This window comes from Oncorhynchus mykiss, chromosome 17 (assembly GCF_013265735.2).
Source record: "Oncorhynchus mykiss isolate Arlee chromosome 17, USDA_OmykA_1.1, whole genome shotgun sequence".
In the NCBI taxonomy this organism is placed as follows: Eukaryota; Metazoa; Chordata; class Actinopteri; order Salmoniformes; family Salmonidae; genus Oncorhynchus; species Oncorhynchus mykiss.
This window is the reverse complement of record NC_048581.1, coordinates 12147366-12174652: the sequence shown is the minus strand read 5'-3', so window position 1 is coordinate 12174652 and position 27287 is coordinate 12147366. Positions and strand designations below refer to the sequence as shown.

Sequence of the window (27287 nt, the reverse complement as noted above, 5' to 3'; positions counted from 1 at the left end):
TAACCCCCCCCCCAGACTCTGATATATACTCCAGTGTTAGTAACCCCCCAGACACTGTTATATACTCCAGTGTTAGTAATCCCCCCCCAGACTCTGTTATATACTCCAGTGTTAGTAACCCCCCCCAGACTCTGTTATATACTCCAGTGTTAGTAACCCCCCAGACTCTGTTATATACTCCAGTGTTAGTAACCCCCCCCCCCCAGGCTCTGTTATATACTCCAGTGTTAGTAACCCCCCCCCCCCCCCAGACTCTGTTATATACTCCAGTGTTAGTAACCCCCCCCAGACTCTGTTATATACTCCAGTGTTAGTAACCCCCCCCCCCCCAGACTCTGTTATATACTCCAGTGTTAGTAACCCCCCCCAGACTCGGTTATATACTCCAGTGTTAGTAACCCCCCCCCCCCCCCCAGACTCTGTTATATACTCCAGTGTTAGTAACCCCCCCAGACTTTGTTATATACTCCAGTGTTAGTACCCCCCCCCCCCAGACTCTGTTATATACTCCAGTGTTAGTAACCCCCCCCCCAGACTCTGTTATATACTCCAGTGTTAGTAACCCCCCCCCCAGACTCTGTTATATACTCCAGTGTTATTACCCCCCCCCAGACTCTGTTATATACTCCAGTGTTAGTAACCCCCCCCCCCCAGACTCTGTTATATACTCCAGTGTTAGTAACCCCCTCAGACTCTGTTATATACTCCAGTGTTAGTAACCCCCTCAGACTCTGTTATATACTCCAGTGTTAGTAACCCCCCCAGACTCTGTTATATACTCCAGTGTTAGTAACCCCCCCCAGACTCTGTTATATACTAACACTGGAGTATATAACAGAGTCTGAGGGGGTTACTAACACTGGAGTATATAACAGAGTCTGAGGGGGTTACTAACACTGGAGTATATAACAGAGTCTGGGGGGGGGGGGTTACTAACACTGGAGTATATAACAGAGTCTGGGGGGGTTACTAACACTGGAGTATATAACATAGTCTGGGGGGGGGGGGTTACTAACAGGGGGAGGTATGGGGGGAAGCAGTGGGGCGGTACAGGGGGAGGTATGGGGGGAAGCAGTGGGGAGGTACAGGGGGAGGTATGGGGGGAAGCAGTGGGGAGGTACAGGGGGAGGTATGGGGGGTACAGGGGGAGGTATGGGGGGTACAGGGGGAGGTATGGGGGGAAGCAGTGGGGAGGTACAGGGGGAGGTATGGGAGGTACAGGGGGAGGTATGGGGGGAAGCAGTGGGGAGGTACAGGGGGAGGTATGGGGGGTACAGGGGGAGGTATGGGGGAAGCAGTGGGGAGGTACAGGGGGAGGTATGGGAGGTACAGGGGGAGGTATGGGGGGAAGCAGTGGGGAGGTACAGGGGGAGGTATGGGGGGTACAGGGGGAGGTATGGGGGGAAGCAGTGGGGAGGTACAGGGGGAGGTATGGGGGGAAGCAGTGGGGCGGTACAGGGGGAGGTATGGGGGGAAGCAGTGGGGCGGTACAGGGGGAGGTATGGGGGGAAGCAGTGGGGAGGTACAGGGGGAGGTATGGGGGGAAGCAGTGGGGAGGTACAGGGGGAGGTATGGGGGGAAGCAGTGGGGAGGTACAGGGGGAGGTATGGGGGGAAGCAGTGGGGCGGTACAGGGGGAGGTATGGGGGGAAGCAGTGGGGAGGTACAGGGGGAGGTATGGGGGGAAGCAGTGGGGCGGTACAGGGGGAGGTATGGGGGGAAGCAGTGGGGAGGTACAGGGGGAGGTATGGGGGGAAGCAGTGGGGCGGTACAGGGGGAGGTATGGGGGGAAGCAGTGGGGCGGTACAGGGGGAGGTATGGGGGGAAGCAGAGGGGAGGTACAGGGGGAGGTATGGGGGGAAGCAGTGGGGAGGGATGTCAATCCATAAACCATGTAATTCACTGAACATTCCTCTGCATTCACATACACCCATCTTTTTACTGGTGTTGGGGTAGGTGCAGTACACACACACACACACACACACACACACACACACACACACACACACATAAACACACAAACAAACAAACACACGCACACACACACACCTTTGCGGTACCAGGGCAGGTACCATGGACAGGAAATGTTGACTGTTGTTCCAGGAAGTCCATCTGGCCAGCAGGCATACTGGTCAAACGTCCTGTTACACACTAGTCCTGTGGAGGGGTCAAACATATTGTCCTTATTAAAGCAGCAGACCTACCTAGTCATAGAGGAGAACCCAATTTAGAGGTGGTGGTTAGAGTGGCAGACATTTCTTAAAGGCAGGTTGGTCCCTTCCTGTTTGGTTCATTGTGAATACCACCCCGATGAAACAAAGCAATTCTGCTTGAAATCAGGCTATGAGTGTTTGGCTAAGCAGGTGTGTGTCCCAATATCTCCTTAAGTGTACAGGCTTTCTGTGGAAAGGGTTCTACCTTGAACCGAAATGGGTTCTCCTATGAGGACAGCCGAAGAACCCTTCTGGAACCATTTCCTCTAAGAGTGAAGACTTGGGTTTTTTGCCCTGTGGGTAGTGTATAAGTGTGTGTGTACTCTAGGTGCTACTAGAAGGCCAGACTGGTCCTATAGTACAGTAACAGCTTCCCTCAGACTGGTCCTATAGGAGAGTAACAGCTTCCCTCAGACTGGTCCTATAGGACAGTAACAGCTTCCCTCAGACTGGTCCTATAGGACAGTAACAGCTTCCCTCAGACTGGTCCTATAGGACAGTAACAGCTTCCCTCAGACTGGTCCTATAGGACAGTAACAGCTTCCCTCAGACTGGTCCTATAGGAGAGTAACAGCTTCCCTCAGACTGGTCCTATAGGACAGTAACAGCTTCCCTCAGACTGGTCCTATAGGACAGTAACAGCTTCCCTCAGACTGGTCCTATAGTACAGTAACAGCTTCCCTCAGACTGGTCCTATAGGACAGTAACAGCTTCCCTCAGACTGGTCCTATAGGACAGTAACAGCTTCCCTCAGACTGGTCCTATAGGACAGTAACAGCTTCCCTCAGACTGGTCCTATAGGACAGTAACAGCTTCCCTCAGACTGGTCCTATAGGACAGTAACAGCTTCCCTCAGACTGGTCCTATAGGACAGTAACAGCTTCCCTCAGACTGGTCCTATAGGACAGTAACAGCTTCCCTCAGACTGGTCCTATAGGAGAGTAACAGCTTCCCTCAGACTGGTCCTATAGGACAGTAACAGCTTCCCTCAGACTGGTCCTATAGGACAGTAACAGCTTCCCTCAGACTGGTCCTATAGTACAGTAACAGCTTCCCTCAGACTGGTCCTATAGGACAGTAACAGCTTCCCTCAGACTGGTCCTATAGGACAGTAACAGCTTCCCTCAGACTGGTCCTATAGGACAGTAACAGCTTCCCTCAGACTGGTCCTATAGGACAGTAACAGCTTCCATATTGAAGTATCAGACCTCAATACATTACTACACACCCCATATTGAACTGTGTTACTATCAGACCTCAATACATTAATACACACCCCATATTGAATTGTTATCATGTTACCTCAATACATTAATACACACCCCATATTGAACTGATACTATCAGACCTCAATACATTAATACACACCCCATATTGAACTGTGTTACTATCAGACCTCAATACATTAATACACACCCCATATTGAACTGTTATCATGTTACCTCAATACATTAATACACACCCCATATTGAACTGTGTAACTATCAGACCTCAATACATTAATACACACCCCATATTGAACTGATACTATCAGACCTCAATACATTAATACACACCCCATATTGAACTGATACTATCAGACCTCAATACATTAATACACACCCCATATTGAACTGTTATCATGTTACCTCAATACATTAATACACACCCCATATTGAACTGTTATCATGTTACCTCAATACATTAATACACACCTCATATTGAACTGTTGTCATGTTACCTCAATACATTAATACACACCCCATATTGAACTGTTATCATGTTACCTCAATACATTAATACACACCCCATATTGAACTGTTATCATGTTACCTCAATACATTAATACACACCCCATATTGAACTGTGTTACTATCAGACCTCAATACATTAATACACACCCCATATTGAACTGTTGTCATGTTACCTCAATACATTAATACACACCCCATATTGAACTGTTGTCATGTTACCTCAATACATTAATACACACCTCATATTGAACTGTTGTCATGTTACCTCAATACATTAATACACACCCCATATTGAACTGTTGTCATGTTACCTCAATACATTAATACACACCCCATATTGAACTGTTGTCATGTTACCTCAATACATTAATACACACCCCATATTGAACTGTTGTCATGTTACCTCAATACATTAATACACACCCCATATTGAACTGTTACTATCAGACCTCAATACATTAATACACACCCCATATTGAACTGTTACTATCAGACCTCAATACATTAATACACACCCCATATTGAACTGTTACTATCAGACCTCAATACATTAATACACACCCCATATTGAACTGTTACTATCAGACCTCAATACATTAATACACACCCCATATTGAACTGTTACTATCAGACCTCAATACATTAATACACACCCCGTATTGAACTGTTACTATCAGACCTCAATACATTAATACACACCTCATATTGAACTGTGTTACTCACTGAACACAGCACATAATTCTTGGCATGTATCATTGTACGCTACAGTGATCAATACTGTACTTTATCCTTCAACACTGTTTTACTGTTTTGCTGTAGTCCTGAACACATAAATGTACTGTACCACTCAGTCCCAGATTATTTAACATTCTCTATCTGTCACTCAACTATCTCCCTTACCTGACTGTCTGTGAAACATGGTGACTATGGCAACTGTTATTGTAGAGATGATGTGAATGTGTTTCTTTGGTTGTTTCATAGCTGTGAGCTGTGTGATGTCAGGAGTGATCACAAAGAGAGGGACAGAAGGAGGAAATGACACCATTCAGTGTCCTTATGCCCGGGGGTTTGAGACACACCAGAAGTACCTCTCTAAAGGGATCTGGGCCAACCGGGTTGATGTGATCAAAACCCAAACCCATCAGCACCCAGGGAGATTCTCTCTGTCTCTCTCTGTTTCTCACTCACTCTCTCTCTCTCCCTCTCTATCTCTTCTCCTCTCTCTACAGCTCCTGTTCCTCCCAGCCCTGGCTCCATCACCTCCAGACCTCTCCTCTCCACGACACACCCATCAACAAACATCACCATGACAACTGACTCCTCAAACTCCACAGCAGGTATATTACCCTCAGTAGAACTGCTCTCTAAAGCCTACACGCTTATCTGTAGGCCTACATCTCTCTCTCTCTCTGTCATCTCCCTCTCACATCTCCTCTTCTCCTCTCCACTCTACCACATCTCCCTCTCACATCTCCTCTTCTCCTCTCCACTCTACCACATCTCCCTCTCACATCTCCTCTTCTCCTCTCCACTCTACTACATCTCCCTCTCACATCTCCTCTTCTCCTCTCCACTCTACCACATCTCCTCATCTACACTCTCTCCTCTCCCCCTCTCTCTCTCCCCCAGTCACTGATATTAACCCATGTTATTTAGTCCCTATAACCTGTTCAGTCATTATCTTCGGTCTTGTATCTGTACTCAGAGAGGTTCTGTATTGAGAGACTAGTAGTTATAGTCATTGTGTATTTATGACAATAAGAACATTAGGGCCTCAAGGTCAAGGTTCACACCACTTCCTCTGAAACACACAGAGTGGGTACTACTTTCAGTCTCGGAAACACCCACCCCAAACCACACACGTAAACGAGTACGCCTCTCTCTCTCTCGCTCTCTCATTGTTGGGGGTTTTCACCTAATTTATGTGACTCATATGTTCCAACAGATTATCATGACTAGACCACAAGGTAACAACAGCATCACCACCACAGACATGACTAGAACACTAGGTAACAACAGCATCACCACCACAGACATGACTAGAACACTAGGTAACAACAGCATCACCACCACAGACATGACTAGAACACTAGGTAACAACAGCATCACCACCACAGACAAGACTAGAACACAAGGTAACAACAGCATCATCACCACAGACATGACTAGAACACTAGATAACAACAGCATCATCACCACAGACATGACTAGAACACTAGATAACAACAGCATCATCACCACAGACATGCCTAGAACACTAGATAACAACAGCATCATCACCACAGACATGCCTAGAACACTAGATAACAACAGCATCATCACCACAGACATGGCTAGAAACAAGGTAACAACAACAAAAAAGCTTTAAATTTGACACGCCAAATAACACGGTTCAACTCAATAATATGGGTGAATTTAAACAGTGCAGTTTTTCCCTCAGCAAGGCAATCAGACAAGCGAAATGTCGGTAGAGGGACAAAGCAACAACCCAAGACTCCACCTACCAAACCCTCAACACAACAACCCAAGACTCCACCTACCAAACCCTCAATACAACAACCCAAGACTCCACCTACCAAACCCTCAACACAACAACCCAAGACTCCACCTACCAAACCCTCAACACAACAACCCAAGACTCCACCTCCCAAACCCTCAACACAACAACCCAAGACTCCACCTACCAAACCCTCAACACAACAACCCAAGACTCCAACTACCAAACCCTCAACATAGCAACCCAAGACTCCACCTACCAAACCCTCAACACAACAACCCAAGACTCCACCTACCAAACCCTCAAAACAACAACCCAAGACTCCACCTAACAAACCCTCAACACAACAACCCAAGATTCCACCTACCAAACCCTCAATGCAACAACCCAAGACTCCACCTACCAAACCCTCAACACAACAACCCAAGACTCCACCTAACAAACCCTCAATACAACAACCCAAGACTCCACCTACCAAACCCTCAATACAACAACCCAAGACTCCACCTACCAAACCCTCAACACAACAACCCAAGACTCCACCTACCAAACCCTCAACACAACAACCCAAGACTCCACCTACCAAACCCTCAACACAACAACCCAAGACTCCACCTACCAAACCCTCAATACAACAACCCAAGACTCCACCTACCAAACCCTCAATACAACAACCCAAGACTCCACCTACCAAACCCTCAATACAACAACCCAAGACTCCACCTACCAAACCCTCAACACAACAACCCAAGATTCCACCTACCAAACCCTCAATACAACAACCCAAGACTCCACCTACCAAACCCTCAACACAACAACCCAAGACTCCACCTACCAAACCCTCAATACAACAACCCAAGACTCCACCTACCAAACCCTCAACACAACAACCCAAGACTCCACCTACCAAACCCTCAACACAACAACCCAAGATTCCACCTACCAAACCCTCAATACAACAACCCAAGACTCCACCTACCAAACCCTCAACACAACAACCCAAGACTCCACCTACCAAACCCTCAATACAACAACCCAAGATTCCACCTACCAAACCCTCAATACAACAACCCAAGACTCCACCTACCAAACCCTCAACACAACAACCCAAGACTCCACCTACCAAACCCTCAACACAACAACCCAAGACTCCACCTACCAAACCCTCAACACAACAACCCAAGACTCCACCTACCAAACCCTCAACACAACAACCCAAGACTCCACCTACCAAACCCTCAATACAACAACCCAAGACTCCACCTACCAAACCCTCAACACAACAACCCAAGACTCCACCTACCAAACCCTCAATACAACAACCCAAGACTCCACCTACCAAACCCTCAACACAACAACCCAAGACTCCACCTACCAAACCCTCAATACAACAACCCAAGACTCCACCTACCAAACCCTCAATACAACAACCCAAGATTCCACCTACCAAACCCTCAATACAACAACCCAAGACTCCACCTACCAAACCCTCAATACAACAACCCAAGACTCCACCTACCAAACCCTCAATACAACAACCCAAGACTCCACCTACCAAACCCTCAACACAACAACCCAAGATTCCACCTACCAAACCCTCAATGCAACAACCCAAGACTCCACCTACCAAACCCTCAACACAACAACCCAAGACTCCACCTACCAAACCCTCAATACAACAACCCAAGACTCCACCTACCAAACCCTCAACACAACAACCCAAGATTCCACCTACCAAACGCTCAATACAACAACCCAAGATTCCACCTACCAAACCCTCAATACAACAACCCAAGACTCCACCTACCAAACCCTCAACACAACAACCCAAGACTCCACCTACCAAATCCTCAACACAACAACCCAAGACTCCACCTACCAAACCCTCAATACAACAACCCAAGACTCCACCTACCAAACCCTCAATACAACAACCCAAGACTCCACCTACCAAACCCTCAATACAACAACCCAAGATTCCACCTACCAAACCCTCAATACAACAACCCAAGACTCCACCTACCAAATCCTCAACACAACAACCCAAGACTCCACCTACCAAACCCTCAACACAACAACCCAAGATTCCACCTACCAAACCCTCAATGCAACAACCCAAGACTCCACCTACCAAACCCTCAACACAACAACCCAAGACTCCACCTACCAAATCCTCAACACAACAACCCAAGACTCCACCTACCAAACCCTCAATACAACAACCCAAGACTCCACCTACCAAATCCTCAACACAACAACCCAAGACTCCACCTACCAAACCCTCAACACAACAGACCCAAACTAGAATTATTACACCATTAACCTGACACAGAGACAGGATACTGTTAGTTTAGTGTTAGTCTTTGTAACATTTCTACTTTTGGAAATCCATTGTGTACCATCCTTTCTCAATCATTGTAAACATATGTGGATCAATATAATGAAATATATTGATGTGTACTTTATCTATAATGTCATCATCTCAACAATGTGTTCCTCCTCTGATGAAATAAACATGGTAACTTCAGAACAGAGAAGTTGACAGTTTCAACACTTAGTCACCACAGATAGCTGAGATCTGTTGTGGTTTAGAAGTCTTACCTCCGGCCAGTTTGAATCAGTTTCCCTCTGCAGCATATGTCGACATGCAGGCACTGAGGTCACGACAGAGAAATCAACAGGATGTGTCGTGGGAGAAGGAAGAGAGAGAGAGAGAGAGGAGTCGTGGAAGAAAGATATTTTCAGTAGCACTCTGCTGTCAAACTAGTAGCTGACAGAGAAGCTGTTGTGGACCTTACTATATTTTAACAGTGTAGTAACTGTGATGGTAAAGTCACTTTAACATCGTAGTAACTGTGATGGTCAAGTCACTTTAACAGTATAGTAACTGTGATAGTAAAGTAACTTTAACAGTATAGTTACTGTGGTAGTAAAGTAACTTTAACAGTATAGTAACTGAGGAGTAACTGTCCAGAATGAAGATACTCCATGTTGTCTCCTGCTGTCTCCTCTCAGGTGAGTTCTGTCTGTCTGTCTGTCTGTCTGTCTGTCTGTCTGTCTGTCTGTCTGTCTGTCTGTCTGTCTGTCTGTCTGTCTGTCTGTCTGTCTGTCTCTTTCTCTGTCCCGCTATCTGTCCCTCTCCCTCTCTCTCTCTCTCTCTCTCTCTCTGTCTGTATCAGTTTCTATAGTACTATCTGGCTCATATTTATGTAGTAACCAAGGAAATTAACACATGTATTTAAAGTAGCAGAAAGGTCAATAGCGCTGAGCTTGTTTCCTATGATAATGTACTGAACCTAAAATGGTTGATATGTTGTCTTTTGATTAAAGAAAGATTCAAATCAGATCAGTCTTCTGGTAGCGTACAGTGTTTAACAGGTGTCATTAGTGGCGCAGTGAAATATTTATGTTCGCAGCTCCGAGCAATCTAACGACAAACAATTCAAATTGAAAGAAAATTACAAACAATCTATACATATGTCCACCAGGGGAATTTACACAAGATAAACTAAGATTGATGTGTACAGCAGTGGATGTATTAGAGATCTGTGTCAAGAATCCAGAATATAAATGAAATATGTGCTACATAAACAGTGTAACTAAAATACAGTATTGATTAACTAAAATAACTAAAATACAGTATTGATTAACTAAAATAACTAAAATACAGTATTGATTAACTAAAATAACTAAAATACAGTATTGATTAACTAAAATAACTAAAATACAGTATTGATTAACTAAAATAACTAAAATACAGTATTGATTTTGACATGTAAACCTTAGTGGGGCAAACTCCCCCAAACGTGTGTGTGGGATGCAGGCCAGCAACGTCACGACAGAACACCAAACAATACATGAATGGCACTATAAACTAACTAACAAACTACGGCATAAATACAATCTAATAACATGTTAATTTGTCACATACACATGGTTAGCAGATGTTAATGCTTGTGCTTCTAGTTCCGACAGTGCAGTAATATCTGACAAGTTAGCTAGCAATTCCCCAACAACTAACCAATACACACAAATCTAAAGGTGTGAATGAGAAAAGATGTACATATAAATATATGGATGAGCGATGGCCGAGCAGCATTGACAAGGAGCAATAGGTATAAAATAAAGTATATGCATATGATATGAGTAATGTAGGATATGAAACATTATTAAAGTGGCATTGTTTAAAGTGACTAGTGATGCATTTATTAAAGTGGCCAGTTATTGGGTCTCCATGTAGGCAGCAGCCTCTCTGAGTAAGTGATTGCTGTTGAGCAGTCTGATGGCCTTGAGATAGAAGCTGACCTCCCCTTCTGGATGATAGCGGGGTGAACAGGCAGTGGCTCGGGTGGTTGTTGTCCTTGATGATATTTTTGGCCTTCCTGTGAGATCGGATGCTGTAGGTGTCCTGGAGGGCAGGTAGTTTGCCTCCGGTGATGCACTGGGCAGAACGCACCACCCTCTGGAGAGCCTTGCAGTTGAGGGCGGTGCAGTTGCCGTACCAGGCGGTGATACAGCCCGACAGGATGCCTTCGATTGTGCATCTGTAAAAGTTCGTCAGGGTTTCGCTGTTGCGACTTCGTCACCACACTGTCTGTGTGGGTGGACCATTTCAGTTTGTCTGTGATGTGTACACCAAGGAACTTAAAACGTTCCACCTTCTCCACTGCTGTGATGTGGATAGGGGGGTACTCCCTCTGCTGTTTCTTGAAGTCCACGATCACCTCCTTTGTTTTGTTGATGTTGAGTGATATTTATTTTCCTGACACCACACTCCGAGGGCCCTCACCTCCTCCCTGTAGGCCGTCTCGTCGTTGTTGGTAATCAAGCCCACTACTGTTGTGTCGTCTGCAAACATGATGATTGAGTTGGAGGTGTGCATCGCCACACAGTTGTGGGTGAACAGGTAGCTTCACCACCAGTGGGAGGCCCTTCAGAACGTCCAGGACCCAGTTGCACCGGGCGAGGTTAAGACCCAGGGCCTCCAACTTGATGATGAGCTTGGAGGGTACTATGGTGTTGAATGCTGAGCTGTAGTTAATGAACAGCATTCTTACACAGGTATTCCTCTTGTCCAGATGGGTTAGGGCAGTATGCAGTGTGATGGCGATTGCATCATCTGTGTACCTGTTGGGCGGTATGCAAACTGAAGTGGGTCTAGGGTGACAGGTAAGGTGGAGGTGATATGATTCTTGACTAGTCTCTCAAAGCACTTCATGATGACAGAAGTGAGTGCTACGGGGCGATAGTCATTTAGTTCAGTTATCTTTGCCTTCTTGGGTACAGGAACAATGGTGGCCATCTTGAAGCATGTGGGGACAGCAGACTGGGATTTGGATGGATTGAAATGTCCATAAACAAACCAGCCAGCTGGTCTGCGTAAGCTCTGAGGACGCGGCTTGGGATGCTGTCTGGGCCAGCAGCCTTGCGAGGGTTAACACGAGGAAATGTTTAACTCACATCTCCCAAGGAGGAGGAGGGGGGTGGGGTGCAGTCCTTGTTAGCGGGCTGCGAAGGTGGCACTGTATTATCCTCAAAGCGGGCAAAGAAGGTGTTTAGTTTGTCTGGAAGCGTGACGTCAGTGTCTGTAACGGGGCTGGTTTTCTTTTTGTAGTCCTTGATTTCCTGTAAACCCTGCCACATACGTCTCGTGTCTGAGCGGTTGAATTGAGACTCCACTTTGTCCCTGTACCGGCATTCCGCTTGTTTGATTGCCTTTGCGGAGGGAATAACTATGCTCTTTATATTCAGCCATATTCCCAGACCTCTTTCCATGGTTAAATGAAGTGGTTCAGGCTTTCAGTTTTGCGCGAATGCCGCCATCCATCCACGGTTTCTGGTTAGGGGGACGATGAGCTGATAAGAGGAAGTCATTTCGATAAAGACATTAATAAGCTAGCTAGGACGGATGTGGTCAATTTAACTGTTTGTTTAGCACTTTGAAATGTACAGCGACAGAATTCAGAACATGGGTCGTTCTTACAGTATTTTCCTTGATCACCAAGTCAGAACTGTAGGATAAAAAAAGGAGGCATATCAGCAGACAATGAAAGCTCTAACAATATTCAGTGATGACATTTCTCTAAATCAGCCTATAGATTACATGTGCACCAACAAGTCAGAACAGTAGGTTAAGTTATGAGGGGTCTGGCATTCTCTGCATTTATGGTGCTTTCAAGCCAACTGGGAGGTCGGAAAAAAACAAGGTCATATCACGACATCAGTGATCTTCAGGTTAGAGCTCTAGAAAGAGGCCCGTGTCCCCGACTTGGAATTCAGAGTTGGATGACCAATCAAACCAATTTTTTTCCCAGTCGGAGTTCGCTTCTTTCAGACTTCCCAGTTGTGTTGAACTCACTGAAGTTGGATGTCTGAGATTTCCCAGTTTCCAGTTGTTTTGAATGCTGCATTAATGCTCAGAGGGAGACGGCAGGGTATTTATTCCCTTTGAGTCAGAAACCAAAACTCCTCGAGTTTCCAGTTGTTTTGGAGGTGATTAGTCATCATTCGCGTGGGACTCTTACTGATGATGTTTTCTGTTTGAAAGCTTTTGAAAGACTCTCTCCAATAACAATTCTTTCCTCTGATCTGAATCCACTGATTCAGTCAGTCATCTGTATGAGTGCTCTTGTATTTCCCCTGTATACCTCTTGTATTCCCCCTGTATTCCTCTTGTATTCCCCCTGTATTCCTCTTGTATTCCTCTTGTATTTCTCCTGTATTCCTCTTGTATTCCCCCTGTATTCCTCTTGTATTCCTCTTGTATTTCCCCTGTATTCCTCTTGTATTCCTCTTGTATTCCCCCTGTATTCGTCTTGTATTCCCCCTGTATTCCTCTTGTATTTCCTCTTGTATTCCCCCTGTATTCCTCTTGTATTTCCTCTTGTATTCCCCCTGTATTCCTCTTGTATTCCCCCTGTATTCCTCTTGTATTTCCTCTTGTATTCCCCCTGTATTCCCCCTGTATTCCTCTTGTATTCCCCCTGTATTCCTCTTGTATTCCCCCTGTATTCCTCTTGTATTTCCCCTGTATTCCTCTTGTATTCTCCCTGTATTCCTCTTGTATTTCCCCTGTATTCCCCCTGTATTCCTCTTGTATTCTCCCTGTATTCCTCTTGTATTTCCCCTGCATGCTTGCATTCAGTTAATTCAGTTCACCAAATATGTCTGTTATAAAGGCAAGGAGACATATTTTCTTACACAGAAAGTCAACCAAGTCTTTTTTATTTGACCTCCATTGTGAATGACAACAGTTCCTCTCTCAATGTGAAACATTTTAGTCGTTCATGTCAGAGTTATACTGCTAACAATAGCATACATTCTTTGTTTAACAGTGTCACCTGACAAAGGTATTGATGTGGGTTTCTGGGCCTCTTCCTCCCCACACATTGGTTTCACCATATCAATTGTGTCCGGTAATATCAACGTCTCTGCAATAGTGTGTAGTTTTATAGTGTAGAGGGCCGAGCCATTCACCTTGGAATGATTGTGCAGCGGTCAAGTCTAGACTTTACCCATTATCTATAGACACTCTGGTTGAATTTCATCTGTCAGACTTTACCCATTATCTATAGACACTGATACTATCAGACCTCAATATATTAATACACACCTCATATTGAACTGTTATCATGTTACCTCAATACATTAATACACACCCCATATTGAACTGATACTATCAGACCTCAATACATTAATACACACCCCATATTGAACTGTTATCATGTTACCTCAATACATTAATACACACCCCATATTGAACTGTTATCATGTTACCTCAATACATTAATACACACCCCATATTGAACTGTTATCATGTTACCTCAATACATTAATACACACCCCATATTGAACTGTTATCATGTTACCTCAATACATTAATACACACCCCATATTGAACTGTTATCATGTTACCTCAATACATTAATACACACCCCATATTGAACTGTTACTATCAGACCTCAATACATTATTACACACCCCATATTGAACTGTTACTATCAGACCTCAATACATTAATACACACCCCATATTGAACTGTTATCATGTTACCTCAATACATTAATACACACCCCATATTGAACTGTTACTATCAGACCTCAATACATTAATACACACCCCATATTGAACTGATACTATCAGACCTCAATACATTAATACACACCCCATATTGAACTGTTATCATGTTACCTCAATACATTAATACACACCCCATATTGAACTGTTATCATGTTACCTCAATACATCAATACACACCCCATATTGAACTGATACTATCAGACCTCAATACATTAATACACACCCCATATTGAACTGTTATCATGTTACCTCAATACATTAATACACACCCCATATTGAACTGATACTATCAGACCTCAATACATTAATACACACCCCATATTGAACTGTTATCATGTTACCTCAACACATTAATACACACCCCATATTGAACTGATACTATCAGACCTCAATACATTAATACACACCCCATATTGAACTGTTATCATGTTACCTCAATATATTAATACACACCTCATATTGAACTGATACTATCAGACCTCAATACATTAATACACACCCCATATTGAACTGTTATCATGTTACCTCAATACATTAATACACACCCCATATTGAACTGTTATCATGTTACATCAATACATTAATACACACCCCATATTGAACTGTTATCATGTTACCTCAATACATTAATACACACCCCATATTGAACTGTTATGTTACCTCAATACATTAATACACACCCCATATTGAACTGTTATCATGTTACCTCAATACATTAATACACACCCCATATTGAACTGTTACTATCAGACCTCAATACATTAATACACACCCCATATTGAACTGTTACTATCAGACCTCAATACATAAATACACACCCCATATTGAACTGTTATCATGTTACCTCAATACATTAATACACACCGCATATTGAACTGTTACTATCAGACCTCAATACATTAATACACACCCCATATTGAACTGTTATCATGTTACCTCAATACATTAATACACACCCCATATTGAACTGTTATCATGTTACCTCAATACATTAATACATACCCCATATTGAACTGTTATCATGTTACCTCAATACATTAATACATACCCCATATTGAACTGTTATCATGTTACCTCAATACATTAATACACACCCCATATTGAACTGTTATCATGTTACCTCAATACATTAATACATACCCCATATTGAACTGTGTTACTATCAGACCTCAATACATTAATACACACCCCATATTGAACTGTTATCATGTTACCTCAATACATTAATACATACCCCATATTGAACTGTGTTACTATCAGACCTCAATACATTAATACAAAACCCCATATTGAACTGTTATCATGTTATCTCAATACATTAATACACACCCCATATTGAACTGTTATCATGTTACCTCAATACATTAATACACACCCCATATTGAACTGTTATCATGTTACCTCAATACATTAATACACACCCCATATTGAACTGTTATCATGTTACCTCAATACATTAATACACACCCCATATTGAACTGATACTATCAGACCTCAATACATTAATACACACCCCATATTGAACTGTTATCATGTTACCTCAATACATTAATACACACCCCATATTGAACTGATACTATCAGACCTCAATACATTAATACACACCCCATATTGAACTGTTATCATGTTACCTCAATACATTAATACACACCCCATATTGAACTGTTATCATGTTACCTCAATACATTAATACACACCCCATATTGAACTGTTACTATCAGACCTCAATACATTAATACACACCCCATATTGAACTGTTATCATGTTACCTCAATACATTAATACACACCCCATATTGAACTGATACTATCAGACCTCAATACATTAATACACACCCCATATTGAACTGTTATCATGTTACCTCAATACATTAATACACACCCCATATTGAACTGATACTATCAGACCTCAATACATTAATACACACCCCATATTGAACTGTTATCATGTTACCTCAATACATTAATACACACCCCATATTGAACTGATACTATCAGACCTCAATACATTAATACACACCCCATATTGAACTGTTATCATGTTACCTCAATACATTAATACACACCCCATATTGAACTGTTATCATGTTACCTCAATACATTAATACACACCCCATATTGAACTGTTATCATGTTACCTCAATACATTAATACACACCCCATATTGAACTGATACTATCAGACCTCAATACATTAATACACACCCCATATTGAACTGTTATCATGTTACCTCAATACATTAATACACACCCCATATTGAACTGTTATCATGTTACCTCAATACATTAATACACACCCCATATTGAACTGTTATCATGTTACCTCAATACATTAATACACACCCCATATTGAACTGATACTATCAGACCTCAATACATTAATACACACCCCATATTGAACTGATACTATCAGACCTCAATACATTAATACACACCCCATATTGAACTGTTATCATGTTACCTCAATACATTAATACACACCCCATATTGAACTGTTATCATGTTACCTCAATACATTAATACACACCCCATATTGAACTGTTATCATGTTACCTCAATACATTAATACACACCCCATATTGAACTGTTATCATGTTACCTCAATACATTAATACACACCCCATATTGAACTGTTATCATGTTACCTCAATACATTAATACACACCCCATATTGAACTGTTATCATGTTACCTCAATACATTAATACACACCCCATATTGAACTGTTATCATGTTACCTCAATACATTAATACACACCCCATATTGAACTGTTATCATGTTACCTCAATACATTAATACACACCCCATATTGAACTGTTATCATGTTACCTCAATACATTAATACACACCCCATATTGAACTGTTATCATGTTACCTCAATACATTAATACACACCCCATATTGAACTGTTATCATGTTACCTCAATACATTAATACACACCCCATATTGAACTGTTATCATGTTACCTCAATACATTAATACACACCCCATATTGAACTGTTATCATGTTACCTCAATACATTAATACACACCCCATATTGAACTGTGTTACTTGCTGAACACATCAGTCAATACTGAGCATGTATAATTTTATACCATAGTGATCAATACTGAACATGTATAATTTTATACCATAGTGATCAATACTGAACATGTATCATTTTATACCATAGTGATCAATACTGAGCATGTATCATTTTATACCATAGTGAGCATGTATTATTGATACTATAGTGATCAATACTGAGCATGTATTATTGATACCATAGTGATCAATACTGAGCATGTATTATTGATACCATAGTGATCAATACTGAGCACGTATTATTTTATACCATAGTGATCAATACTGTATTTTATTATTTTACTATTTTACTACTACTATCATTTAACACTGTTTTGCTGTATTGCTGGAGTCCTGACCTCATAAATCAATGCTGTACTGGTCTACTGCTGTCATTCAGTAGTAGACCAGTACCAAACTTTATTAGTTACTAAACAGATCAGGTCTTCATTACTAGTCACATTCAAGGTAATGGTCATATTTTAAACATGTTTCCCTTGATGCTCAGTGTCCAGACATTAGACTAGAACAGAGCTGCCAAGACAGTGATGCTGACAGTTCATCAACAACACAATCTGAGGATGTCTGTACATACTATAACTCTGTGTCTGTGTTTCTGTTGTAGCTGTGGTCTGTGTGTTGTCAGGGGTGATTACAATGAGATGGAAAGAAGGAGGAAACGGTCACATCAACTGCCCTTATGATCGGGGGTATAAGAACAATCCAAAGTACCTCTCTAAAGGGACGTACAGAGACAGAGTTGTTGTCATCCAAACCCAAACCCATCGGCACCCAGCGGTGACTCATAAAGGGAGATTCTCTCTGTATGACGACACAAAGAGAAGAGTCTTCAGTGTGACCATCACTAACCTGGTCCTAGAGGATTCAGGGACCTACTGGTGTGGAGTGGATACATGGGGACCTGATCAGCCAACTGAGGTCAGGCTCACTGTGGACAAAGGTTGGTGTCTGAGAATGTATTCTTGTGTGCTTATGATTACTGTGACATGTTGTACTTTATATATTTGTGTTGATTTCTTTCTGTCTCTCTCTCTCTCTCTCTCTCCCCCCCCCTCTCTCTCTCTCTCTCTCTCTCCATGACTCTCTATCTCTTCTCCTCTCTCTACAGCTCCTGTTCCTCCCAACCCTGGCTCCATCACCTCCAGACCTCTCCTCTCCACGTCACACCCATCACCAAACATCACCATGACAACTGACTCCTCAAACTCCGCTACTGGTACATATATTACCCTAAGGGGCACGGCTCACTAAAGACTGCACACCTACCTGATTGTTGGGGGGTTTTCACCTGACTTATTTGACTCATATGTTCCAACAGATAGGACCAATGGAACAGTAGGAACAACAGCATCACCACCCACAGACATGACTAGAACACAAGGTAACAACAGCATCACCACCACAGACATGACTAGAACACTAGGTAATAACAGCATCACCATCACAGACATGACTAGAACACAAGGTAACAACAGAATCACCACCACAGACATGACTAGAACACAAGGTAACAACAGCATCACCACCACAGACATGACTAGAACACAAGGTAACAACAGAATCACCACCACAGACATGACTAGAACACTAGGTAACAACAGCATCACCACCACAGACATGACTAGAACACAAGGTAACAACAGCATCACCACCACAGACATGGCTAAAACACAAGGTAACAACAGCATCACCACCACAGACATGACTAGAACACAAGGTAACATAATGAACCCTCCCCAGCTAGCATTGAGGAATCGGCCCAGAAGCGGCCCTCTTCTGTCCACCGGAATTCAACGATTTTTGACGGCATCTTACCAGAATCCCCCCATAAGCAGACTGGTACAAATGTAAATAAATGTATACAAAATGACCATATTTAGTCATTTTAAATATTACTACTATACATTTTATATATACAAATTATACCCATCCACATAAAAACATTTTGTGTCTGATAAAACACCGTACACCTGGTGACTGTGTCAGCGTGCGCCTGGCACGCCACAAGAGTCTACAGCGCGATGGGACAAGGACATCCCAGCCGGCCAAACCCTCCCGTATCTCTGACGACGCTGGACAAATTGTGCGTCGCCTTATCGGTCTCCCGGTTGTGGCCGGCACAGGTGTCGTAGCAACGTAGTTAACACTGCAATTTTTTGCCTTGCACAAAGTATCAACACACTAAAATACTACTTCAACAGGACTCTTAAATAATTTAATGTAAATGTTAATTGTATTTTTTAAATCACAGAAACAATGAGAAAATATTGGAAAATAACTAATGAAATGTTAATTATATAAAGCGACCCGTGTAACCATATGCCAGAGAGTAGCCCCAATCAGCCACAGCCACAAATAATACATCTGGGACAGATAACTCTCCCTGGAATCGGCCTGAGCTCAATCCCTGCATCCTAGCCATAAGTAATACTGCCCAAGACGGCACAGACGACCGACGATGACCAACGACGACCGAGTCTGAATCTCAGCCGAGTGCCCGACTCTCAGCCGGAATCGGCCCAGATCCACTTTGCTAGCTGGGTCAGCACCACATGACACTTAGAGATAAACCTCCAAGCACCATCCTGTAACATGGACTACAACTACCAAGCATCATACTGTAACATGGACTACAACTACCAAGCACCATACTGTAACATGGACTACAACTACCAAGCATCATACTGTAACATGAACTACAACTACCAAGCATCATACTGTAACATGGACTACAACTACCAAGCACCAAACTAACAAGGATTACAACTACCAAGTATCCACCCCTTTTAAACTACAACCGTGAATCTATAGATCCACCACCTGGTGGTGGAAACTAGCCATTACATCTTCCTCCTTCAGACAGTGAAGGAGATTGAACAAAAAAGCATTGACTTTCCTGATACTTGGTTTTAGACTAAAAAATCTGTCTCTTACTATTGATATATTATCATTAACATGTTCTCTTTATTTCTGCTCTCTTCAACACCACCTGTTTCTCTGTCTAATGTTGTCTTCCCTCCTCCCTCCGTCTGAAATGGTAGAAACCCAGAGGTACAGTACAGTAGAGACGAGCTAAATGTAGCATCACTGTTACATTATGCCTGAGTACTGTCTCTGGGTGTTCTAGGAGATGTGATGTTCTCTGGTGTTGCTCTGGGTGTTCTAGGTGATGTGATGTTCTCAGGTGTTGTTCTGGGTGTTGTTCTACTACTGCTGGGTCTGCTGCTGTTCATGTTCTTCAGACAGAGGAGAGACAGAGACAGGAGACCAACAGGTACACTAGTTATCACACACAAACATTATTTCAAATAATATCTCAACAAATAAATATAGATTTTGTAAATAACAACATTTAATTCAAATTAAATAAAATAAATCATAGAAAATATATAAAAAATAAATTAATAATCTATGTTTGTGATCCTCTTCAGCATCCAAACACTCTGCCAGCCTGTTGGTGCCTGACTCCATGACACCCAACCTAGATCCAAACACAGGAACCATCACTAACCCCATCTACGCCACTACAACCAATCAGAACCCAGATACAGCCTGTGACATCACAACCATCTATGCCACGGCAACCAATCCTTGTCCAGATGGCCTCTACTCCAATGTTGGTCCGACAGTGAGCTACACTACTGTCAACTTCTCCAGAGATCCAGCCTGACTCCACTATACTACTGTCAACTTCTCCAGAGATCCAGCCTGACTCCACTGTGCTACGGTCAACTTCCCCAGAGATCCAGCCTGACTCCACTGTGCTACTGTCAACTTCCCCAGAGATCCAGCCTGTCTCCACTGTGTTACTGTCAACTTCCCCAGAGATCCAGTCTGTCTCCACTGTGCTACTGTCAACTTCCCCAGAGATCCAGTCTGTCTCCACTATGCTACTGTCAACTTCCCCAGAGATCCAGCCTGACTCCACTGTGCTACTGTCAACTTCCCCAGAGATCCAGCCTGTCTCCACTATGCTACTGTCAACTTCCCCAGAGATCCAGCCTGTCTCCACTATGCTACTGTCAACTTCCCCAGAGATCCAGCCTGTCTCCACTATGCTACTGTCAACTTCTCCAGAGATCCAGCCTGACTCCACTGTGCTACTGTCAACTTCCCCAGAGATCCCGTCTGTCTCCACTGTGCTACTGTCAACTTCCCCAGAGATCCAGCCTGTCTCCACTGTGTTACTGTCAACTTCCCCAGAGATCCAGTCTGTCTCCACTGTGCTACTGTCAACTTCCCCAGAGATCCAGTCTGTCTCCACTATGCTACTGTCAACTTCCCCAGAGATCCAGCCTGACTCCACTGTGCTACTGTCAACTTCTCCAGAGATCCAGCCTGACTCCACTGTGCTACTGTCAACTTCTGCAGAGATCCAGCCTGACTCCACTGTGCTACTGTCAACTTCTCCAGAGATCCAGCCTGTCTCCACTATGCTACTGTCAACTTCCCCAGAGATCCAGCCTGACTCCACTGTGCTACTGTCAACTTCCCCAGAGATCCAGCCTGACTCCACTGTGCTACTGTCAACTTCTCCAGAGATCCAGCCTGTCTCCACTATGCTACTGTCAACTTCTCCAGAGATCCAGCCTGACTCCACTGTGCTACTGTCAACTTCTCCAGAGATCCAGCCTGTCTCCACTATGCTACTGTCAACTTCCCCAGAGATCCAGCCTGACTCCACTGTGCTACTGTCAACTTCCCCAGAGATCCAGCCTGTCTCCACTATGCTACTGTCAACTTCCTCAGAGATCCATCCTGTCTCCACTATGCTACTGTCAACTTCCCCAGAGATCCAGCCTGTCTCCACTATACTACTGTCAACTTCCCCTGAGACCCAGCCTGACTCCACTATACTACTGTCAACTTCCCCAGAGATCCAGCCTGTCTCCATTATACTACTGTCAACTTCCCCAGAGATCCAGCCTGACTCCACTATACTACTGTCAACTTCCCCAGAGATCCAGCCTGTCTCCATTATACTACTGTCAACTTCCCCAGAGATCCAGCCTGACTCCACTGTGCTACTGTCAACTTCCCCAGAGATCCAGCCTGACTCCACTGTGCTACTGTTAACTTCCCCAGAGATCCAGCCTGTCTCCATTATACTACTGTCAACTTCCCCAGAGATCCAGCCTGACTCCACTGTGCTACTGTCAACTTCCCCAGAGATCCAGCCTGTCTCCACTATACTACTGTCAACTTCCCCAGAGATCCAGCCTGTCTCCATTATACTACTGTCAACTTCCCCAGAGATCCAGCCTGTCTCCACTATGCTACTGTCAACTTCCCCAGAGATCCAGCCTGACTCCACTGTGCTACTGTCAACTTCCCCAGAGATCCAGTCTGTCTCCACTGTGCTACTGTCAACTTCCCCAGAGATCCAGCCTGTCTCCACTGTGTTACTGTCAACTTCCCCAGAGATCCAGTCTGTCTCCACTGTGCTACTGTCAACTTCCCCAGAGATCCAGTCTGTCTCCACTATGCTACTCTCAACTTCCCCAGAGATCCAGCCTGACTCCACTGTGCTACTGTCAACTTCCCCAGAGATCCAGCCTCTCTCCACTATGCTACTGTCAACTTCCCCAGAGATCCAGCCTGTCTCCACTATGCTACTGTCAACTTCCCCAGAGATCCAGCCTGTCTCCACTATGCTACTGTCAACTTCCCCAGAGATCCAGCCTGACTCCACTGTGCTACTGTCAACTTCCCCAGAGATCCAGTCTGTCTCCACTGTGCTACTGTCAACTTCCCCAGAGATCCAGCCTGTCTCCACTGTGTTACTGTCAACTTCCCCAGAGATCCAGTCTGTCTCCACTGTGCTACTGTCAACTTCCCCAGAGATCCAGCCTGTATCCACTGTGCTACTGTCAACTTCCCCAGAGATCCAGCCTGACTCCACTATGATACTGTCAACTTCCCCAGAGATCCAGCCTGTCTCCACTATGCTACTGTCAACTTCCCCAGAGATCCAGTCTGTCTCCACTGTGCTACTGTCAACTTCCCCAGAGATCCAGCCTGTCTCCACTGTGTTACTGTCAACTTCCCCAGAGATCCAGCCTGTCTCCATTATACTACTGTCAACTTCCCCAGAGATCCAGCCTGACTCCACTGTGCTACTGTCAACTTCCCCAGAGATCCAGCCTGTCTCCACTATACTACTGTCAACTTCCCCAGAGATCCAGCCTGTCTCCATTATACTACTGTCAACTTCCCCAGAGATCCAGCCTGTCTCCATTATACTACTGTCAACTTCCCCAGAGATCCAACCTGTCTCCACTATGATACTGTCAACTTCCCCAGAGATCCAGCCTGTCTCCATTATACTACTGTCAACTTCCCCAGAGATCCAGCCTGTCTCCACTATGCTACTGTCAACTTCCCCAGAGATCCAGCCTGTCTCCACTATGCTACTGTCAACTTCCCCAGAGATCCAGCCTGACTCCACTGTGCTACTGTCAACTTCCCCAGAGATCCAGTCTGTCTCCACTGTGCTACTGTCAACTTCCCCAGAGATCCAGCCTGTCTCCACTGTGTTACTGTCAACTTCCCCAGAGATCCAGTCTGTCTCCACTGTGCTACTGTCAACTTCCCCAGAGATCCAGTCTGTCTCCACTATGCTACTGTCAACTTCCCCAGAGATCCAGCCTGACTCCACTGTGCTACTGTCAACTTCCCCAGAGATCCAGCCTGTCTCCACTATGCTACTGTCAACTTCCCCAGAGATCCAGCCTGTCTCCACTATGCTACTGTCAACTTCCCCAGAGATCCAGCCTGTCTCCACTATGCTACTGTCAACTTCCCCAGAGATCCAGCCTGACTCCACTGTGCTACTGTCAACTTCCCCAGAGATCCAGTCTGTCTCCACTGTGCTACTGTCAACTTCCCCAGAGATCCAGCCTGTCTCCACTGTGTTACTGTCAACTTCCCCAGAGATCCAGTCTGTCTCCACTGTGCTACTGTCAACTTCCCCAGAGATCCAGCCTGTATCCACTGTGCTACTGTCAACTTCCCCAGAGATCCAGCCTGACTCCACTATGATACTGTCAACTTCCCCAGAGATCCAGCCTGTCTCCACTATGCTACTGTCAACTTCCCCAGAGATCCAGCCTGTCTCCACTGTGTTACTGTCAACTTCCCCAGAGATCCAGTCTGTATCCACTGTGCTACTGTCAACTTCCCCAGAGATCCAGTCTGTATCCACTATGCTACTGTCAACTTCCTCAGAGATCCAGCCTGTCTCCACTATGCTACTGTCAACTTCCTCAGAGATCCAGCCTGTCTCCACTATGCTACTGTCAACTTCCCCAGAGATCCAGCCTGACTCCACTATGCTACTGTCAACTTCACCAGAGATCCAGCCTGTCTCCACTGTGCTACTGTCAACTTCCCCAGAGATCCAGCCTGTCTCCACTGTGCTACTGTCAACTTCCTCAGAGATCCAGCCTGTCTCCACTATGCTACTGTCAACTTCCCCAGAGATCCAGCCTGACTCCACTATGCTACTGTCAACTTCACCAGAGATCCAGCCTGTCTCCACTATGCTACTGTCAACTTCCCCGGAGATCCAGCCTGTCTCCACTGTGCTACTGTCAACTTCCCCAGAGATCCAGCCTGTCTCCACTGTGCTACTGTCAACTTCCCCAGAGATCCAGCCTGTCTCCACTGTGCTACTGTCAACTTCACCAGAGATCCAGCCTGTCTCCACTAGTTTACTGTCTCCTTCAGTAAAGACTCTGATACTAGTATCCACCCAGACACTGACCCAAAAGCTGTAGACACCTCATAATGTACTGCACCATTAAACACTCTGCTACATAGTCTACTACTGTCACTGATCTGTTCGGAACTTAATTAATTAATGTTGTCATTTGTTCATGTTGTCATTTAGTCATTAATTTGTGCTTTTAAATAATTAATTTGATCGTTCATTTGTTAATTAGTTCATATATTCATTTAATAATGAATTAATTTGTTTGTTCATTATTCATATTTTTTTCATATCGTGTATTAATTTATTTGTTGTTCATTCATTCATCATTCGCTAGTTAAATCATCTGTTCATTCATTATTTAGTTAGTTTGTTGTTCTGTCCGTTCATTCATTCATTCATTCATTCATTCATTCATTAATTCATTCATTGTTTCTACTGTGAATGTCACACTGGCTTGAACAAAAATAAACAGTTTGTAGCTTTTAGGAACCTTTGATTATTCAGTGTTTTTTACTCCACTTGATGGGAAATGAGACTCTGTGTATTTATCAATAAAGCACCAATATATTTCTATGTGTTTGATACGTTCCATTCTAGACATTACTAAAAGTAGTCCTCCCCTCACCAGCCTCCACTGGAGCTGTCAGTAAACTCAGTACCTGTCTCATCAGCATGTACCACTGTCATTAGACACACAGAGCTGAGATGGAGGGACAGATGAAGGGAGAGAGAGATGGAGGGAGAGAGAGATGGAGGGAGAGAGATGGAGGGAGAGAGAGATGGAGGGAGAGAGAGATGGAGGGACAGATGGAGGGAGAGAGAGATGGAGGGAGAGAGAGATGGAGGGAGGGATAGATGAAGGGAGAGAGAGATGGAGGGAGAGAGAGATGGAGGGACAGATGAAGGGAGAGAGAGATGGAGGGAGAGAGAGATGGAGGGAGAGAGAGATGGAGGGACAGATGAAGGGAGAGAGAGATGGATGGAGAGAGAGATGGAGGGAGAGAGAGATGGAGGGAGGGAAAGAGAGATGGATGGAGAGAGAGATGGAGGGAGAGAGAGATGGAGGGAGAGAGAGATGAAGGGAGAGAGAGATGGAGGGAGAGAGAGGTGAAGGGAGAGAGAGATGGAGGGAGAGAGAGATGAAGGGAGAGAGAGATGGAGGGACAGATGAAGGGAGAGAGAGATGGAGGGACAGGTGAAGGGAGGGAGAGATGGAGGGAGAGAGAGATGTAGGGAGAGAGAGGTGAAGGGAGAGCGAGATGGAGGGAGAGAGAGATGGAGAGAGAGGTGAAGGGAGAGAGAGATGGAGGGACAGGTGAAGGGAGAGAGAGATGGAGGGACAGGTGAAGGGAGGGAGAGATGGAGGGAGAGAGAGATGGAGGGACAGATGAAGGGAGGGAGAGATGGAGGGAGGGAGAGATGGAGGGAGAGAGAGATGGAGGGAGGGAGAGATGGAGGGAGAGAGAGATGGAGGGAGGGAGAGATGGAGGGAGGGAGAGATGGAGGGAGAGACAGATGGAGGGAGAGATAGATGGAGGGAGGGAGAGATGGAGGGAGAGAGAGATGGAGGGAGGGAGAGATGGAGGGAGAGACAGATGGAGGGAGAGAGAGATAGATGGAGGGAGAGAGAGATGGAGGGAGAGAGATGGAGGGAGAGAGAGATGGAGGGAGAGATGGAGGGAGAGAGAGATGGAGGGAGAGAGAGATGGAGGGAGGTCACCCTCCAGTGGCAGAATAACTCTCTGTCGACAGCCTCCGGTCTGCATGTGCCACAGTGATCATCAGTGACCTGACTGAAGATGATACTGGGACCTACTGGTGTGTAGTAGAAACCAGCAGGACAGAACAACGTTACATTACACTGATCACACAGGTGAAGCTGCGTGTTATAAGTGAGTATAAACTTCTTCTTTCTCTTTAACATGTGAACCTAAACACACAAGCTACAGTCATATCTACAGTGTGTAA

General features: G+C 44.4%; 1 protein-coding gene and 1 long non-coding RNA gene across 3 annotated transcripts; one reads left to right on the top strand and one right to left on the bottom strand.

Moving 5' to 3' along the window:
- The first annotated feature begins 9299 nt into the window (after nucleotides 1-9299).
- LOC110539022 (CMRF35-like molecule 5) lies at nucleotides 9300-21424 on the top strand. Of its 2 annotated transcripts, XM_036948983.1 has the most exons (6): nucleotides 9300-9457; nucleotides 18210-18545; nucleotides 18714-18821; nucleotides 18924-18986; nucleotides 20772-20879; nucleotides 21037-21424. In XM_036948983.1, the coding sequence occupies exons 1-6, from the start codon at nucleotides 9418-9420 to the stop codon at nucleotides 21273-21275; spliced, it is 894 nt and encodes a 297-aa protein (XP_036804878.1). In that variant the 5' UTR covers nucleotides 9300-9417; the 3' UTR covers nucleotides 21276-21424. The 2 variants fall into 2 exon arrangements, with proteins under 2 accessions (XP_036804878.1, XP_036804877.1); XM_036948982.1 differs by lacking the exon at nucleotides 21037-21424 and having other exon boundaries at nucleotides 18924-20817.
- On the bottom strand, nucleotides 14848-15508 carry LOC118940281. The gene is made up of 3 exons (XR_005036818.1): nucleotides 15182-15508; nucleotides 14909-14954; nucleotides 14848-14862 (listed from the first exon to the last, which is right to left on the bottom strand). It is a non-coding gene; the product is annotated as an uncharacterized LOC118940281 (long non-coding RNA).
- Nucleotides 21425-27287: the final 5863 nt, after the last annotated feature.

Bases quoted from the DNA above. Each gene is read 5' to 3' on its own strand.
- LOC110539022 (XM_036948982.1), top strand. From the start codon at position 9,418: ATGAAGATACTCCATGTTGTCTCCTGCTGTCTCCTCTCAG. The intron at 18,546-18,713 runs GTTGGTGTCTGA...CTCTCTCTACAG, and splicing joins CAGGCTCACTGTGGACAAAG to CTCCTGTTCCTCCCAACCCT. The intron at 18,822-18,923 runs GTACATATATTA...ATGTTCCAACAG, and splicing joins CTCCTCAAACTCCGCTACTG to ATAGGACCAATGGAACAGTA.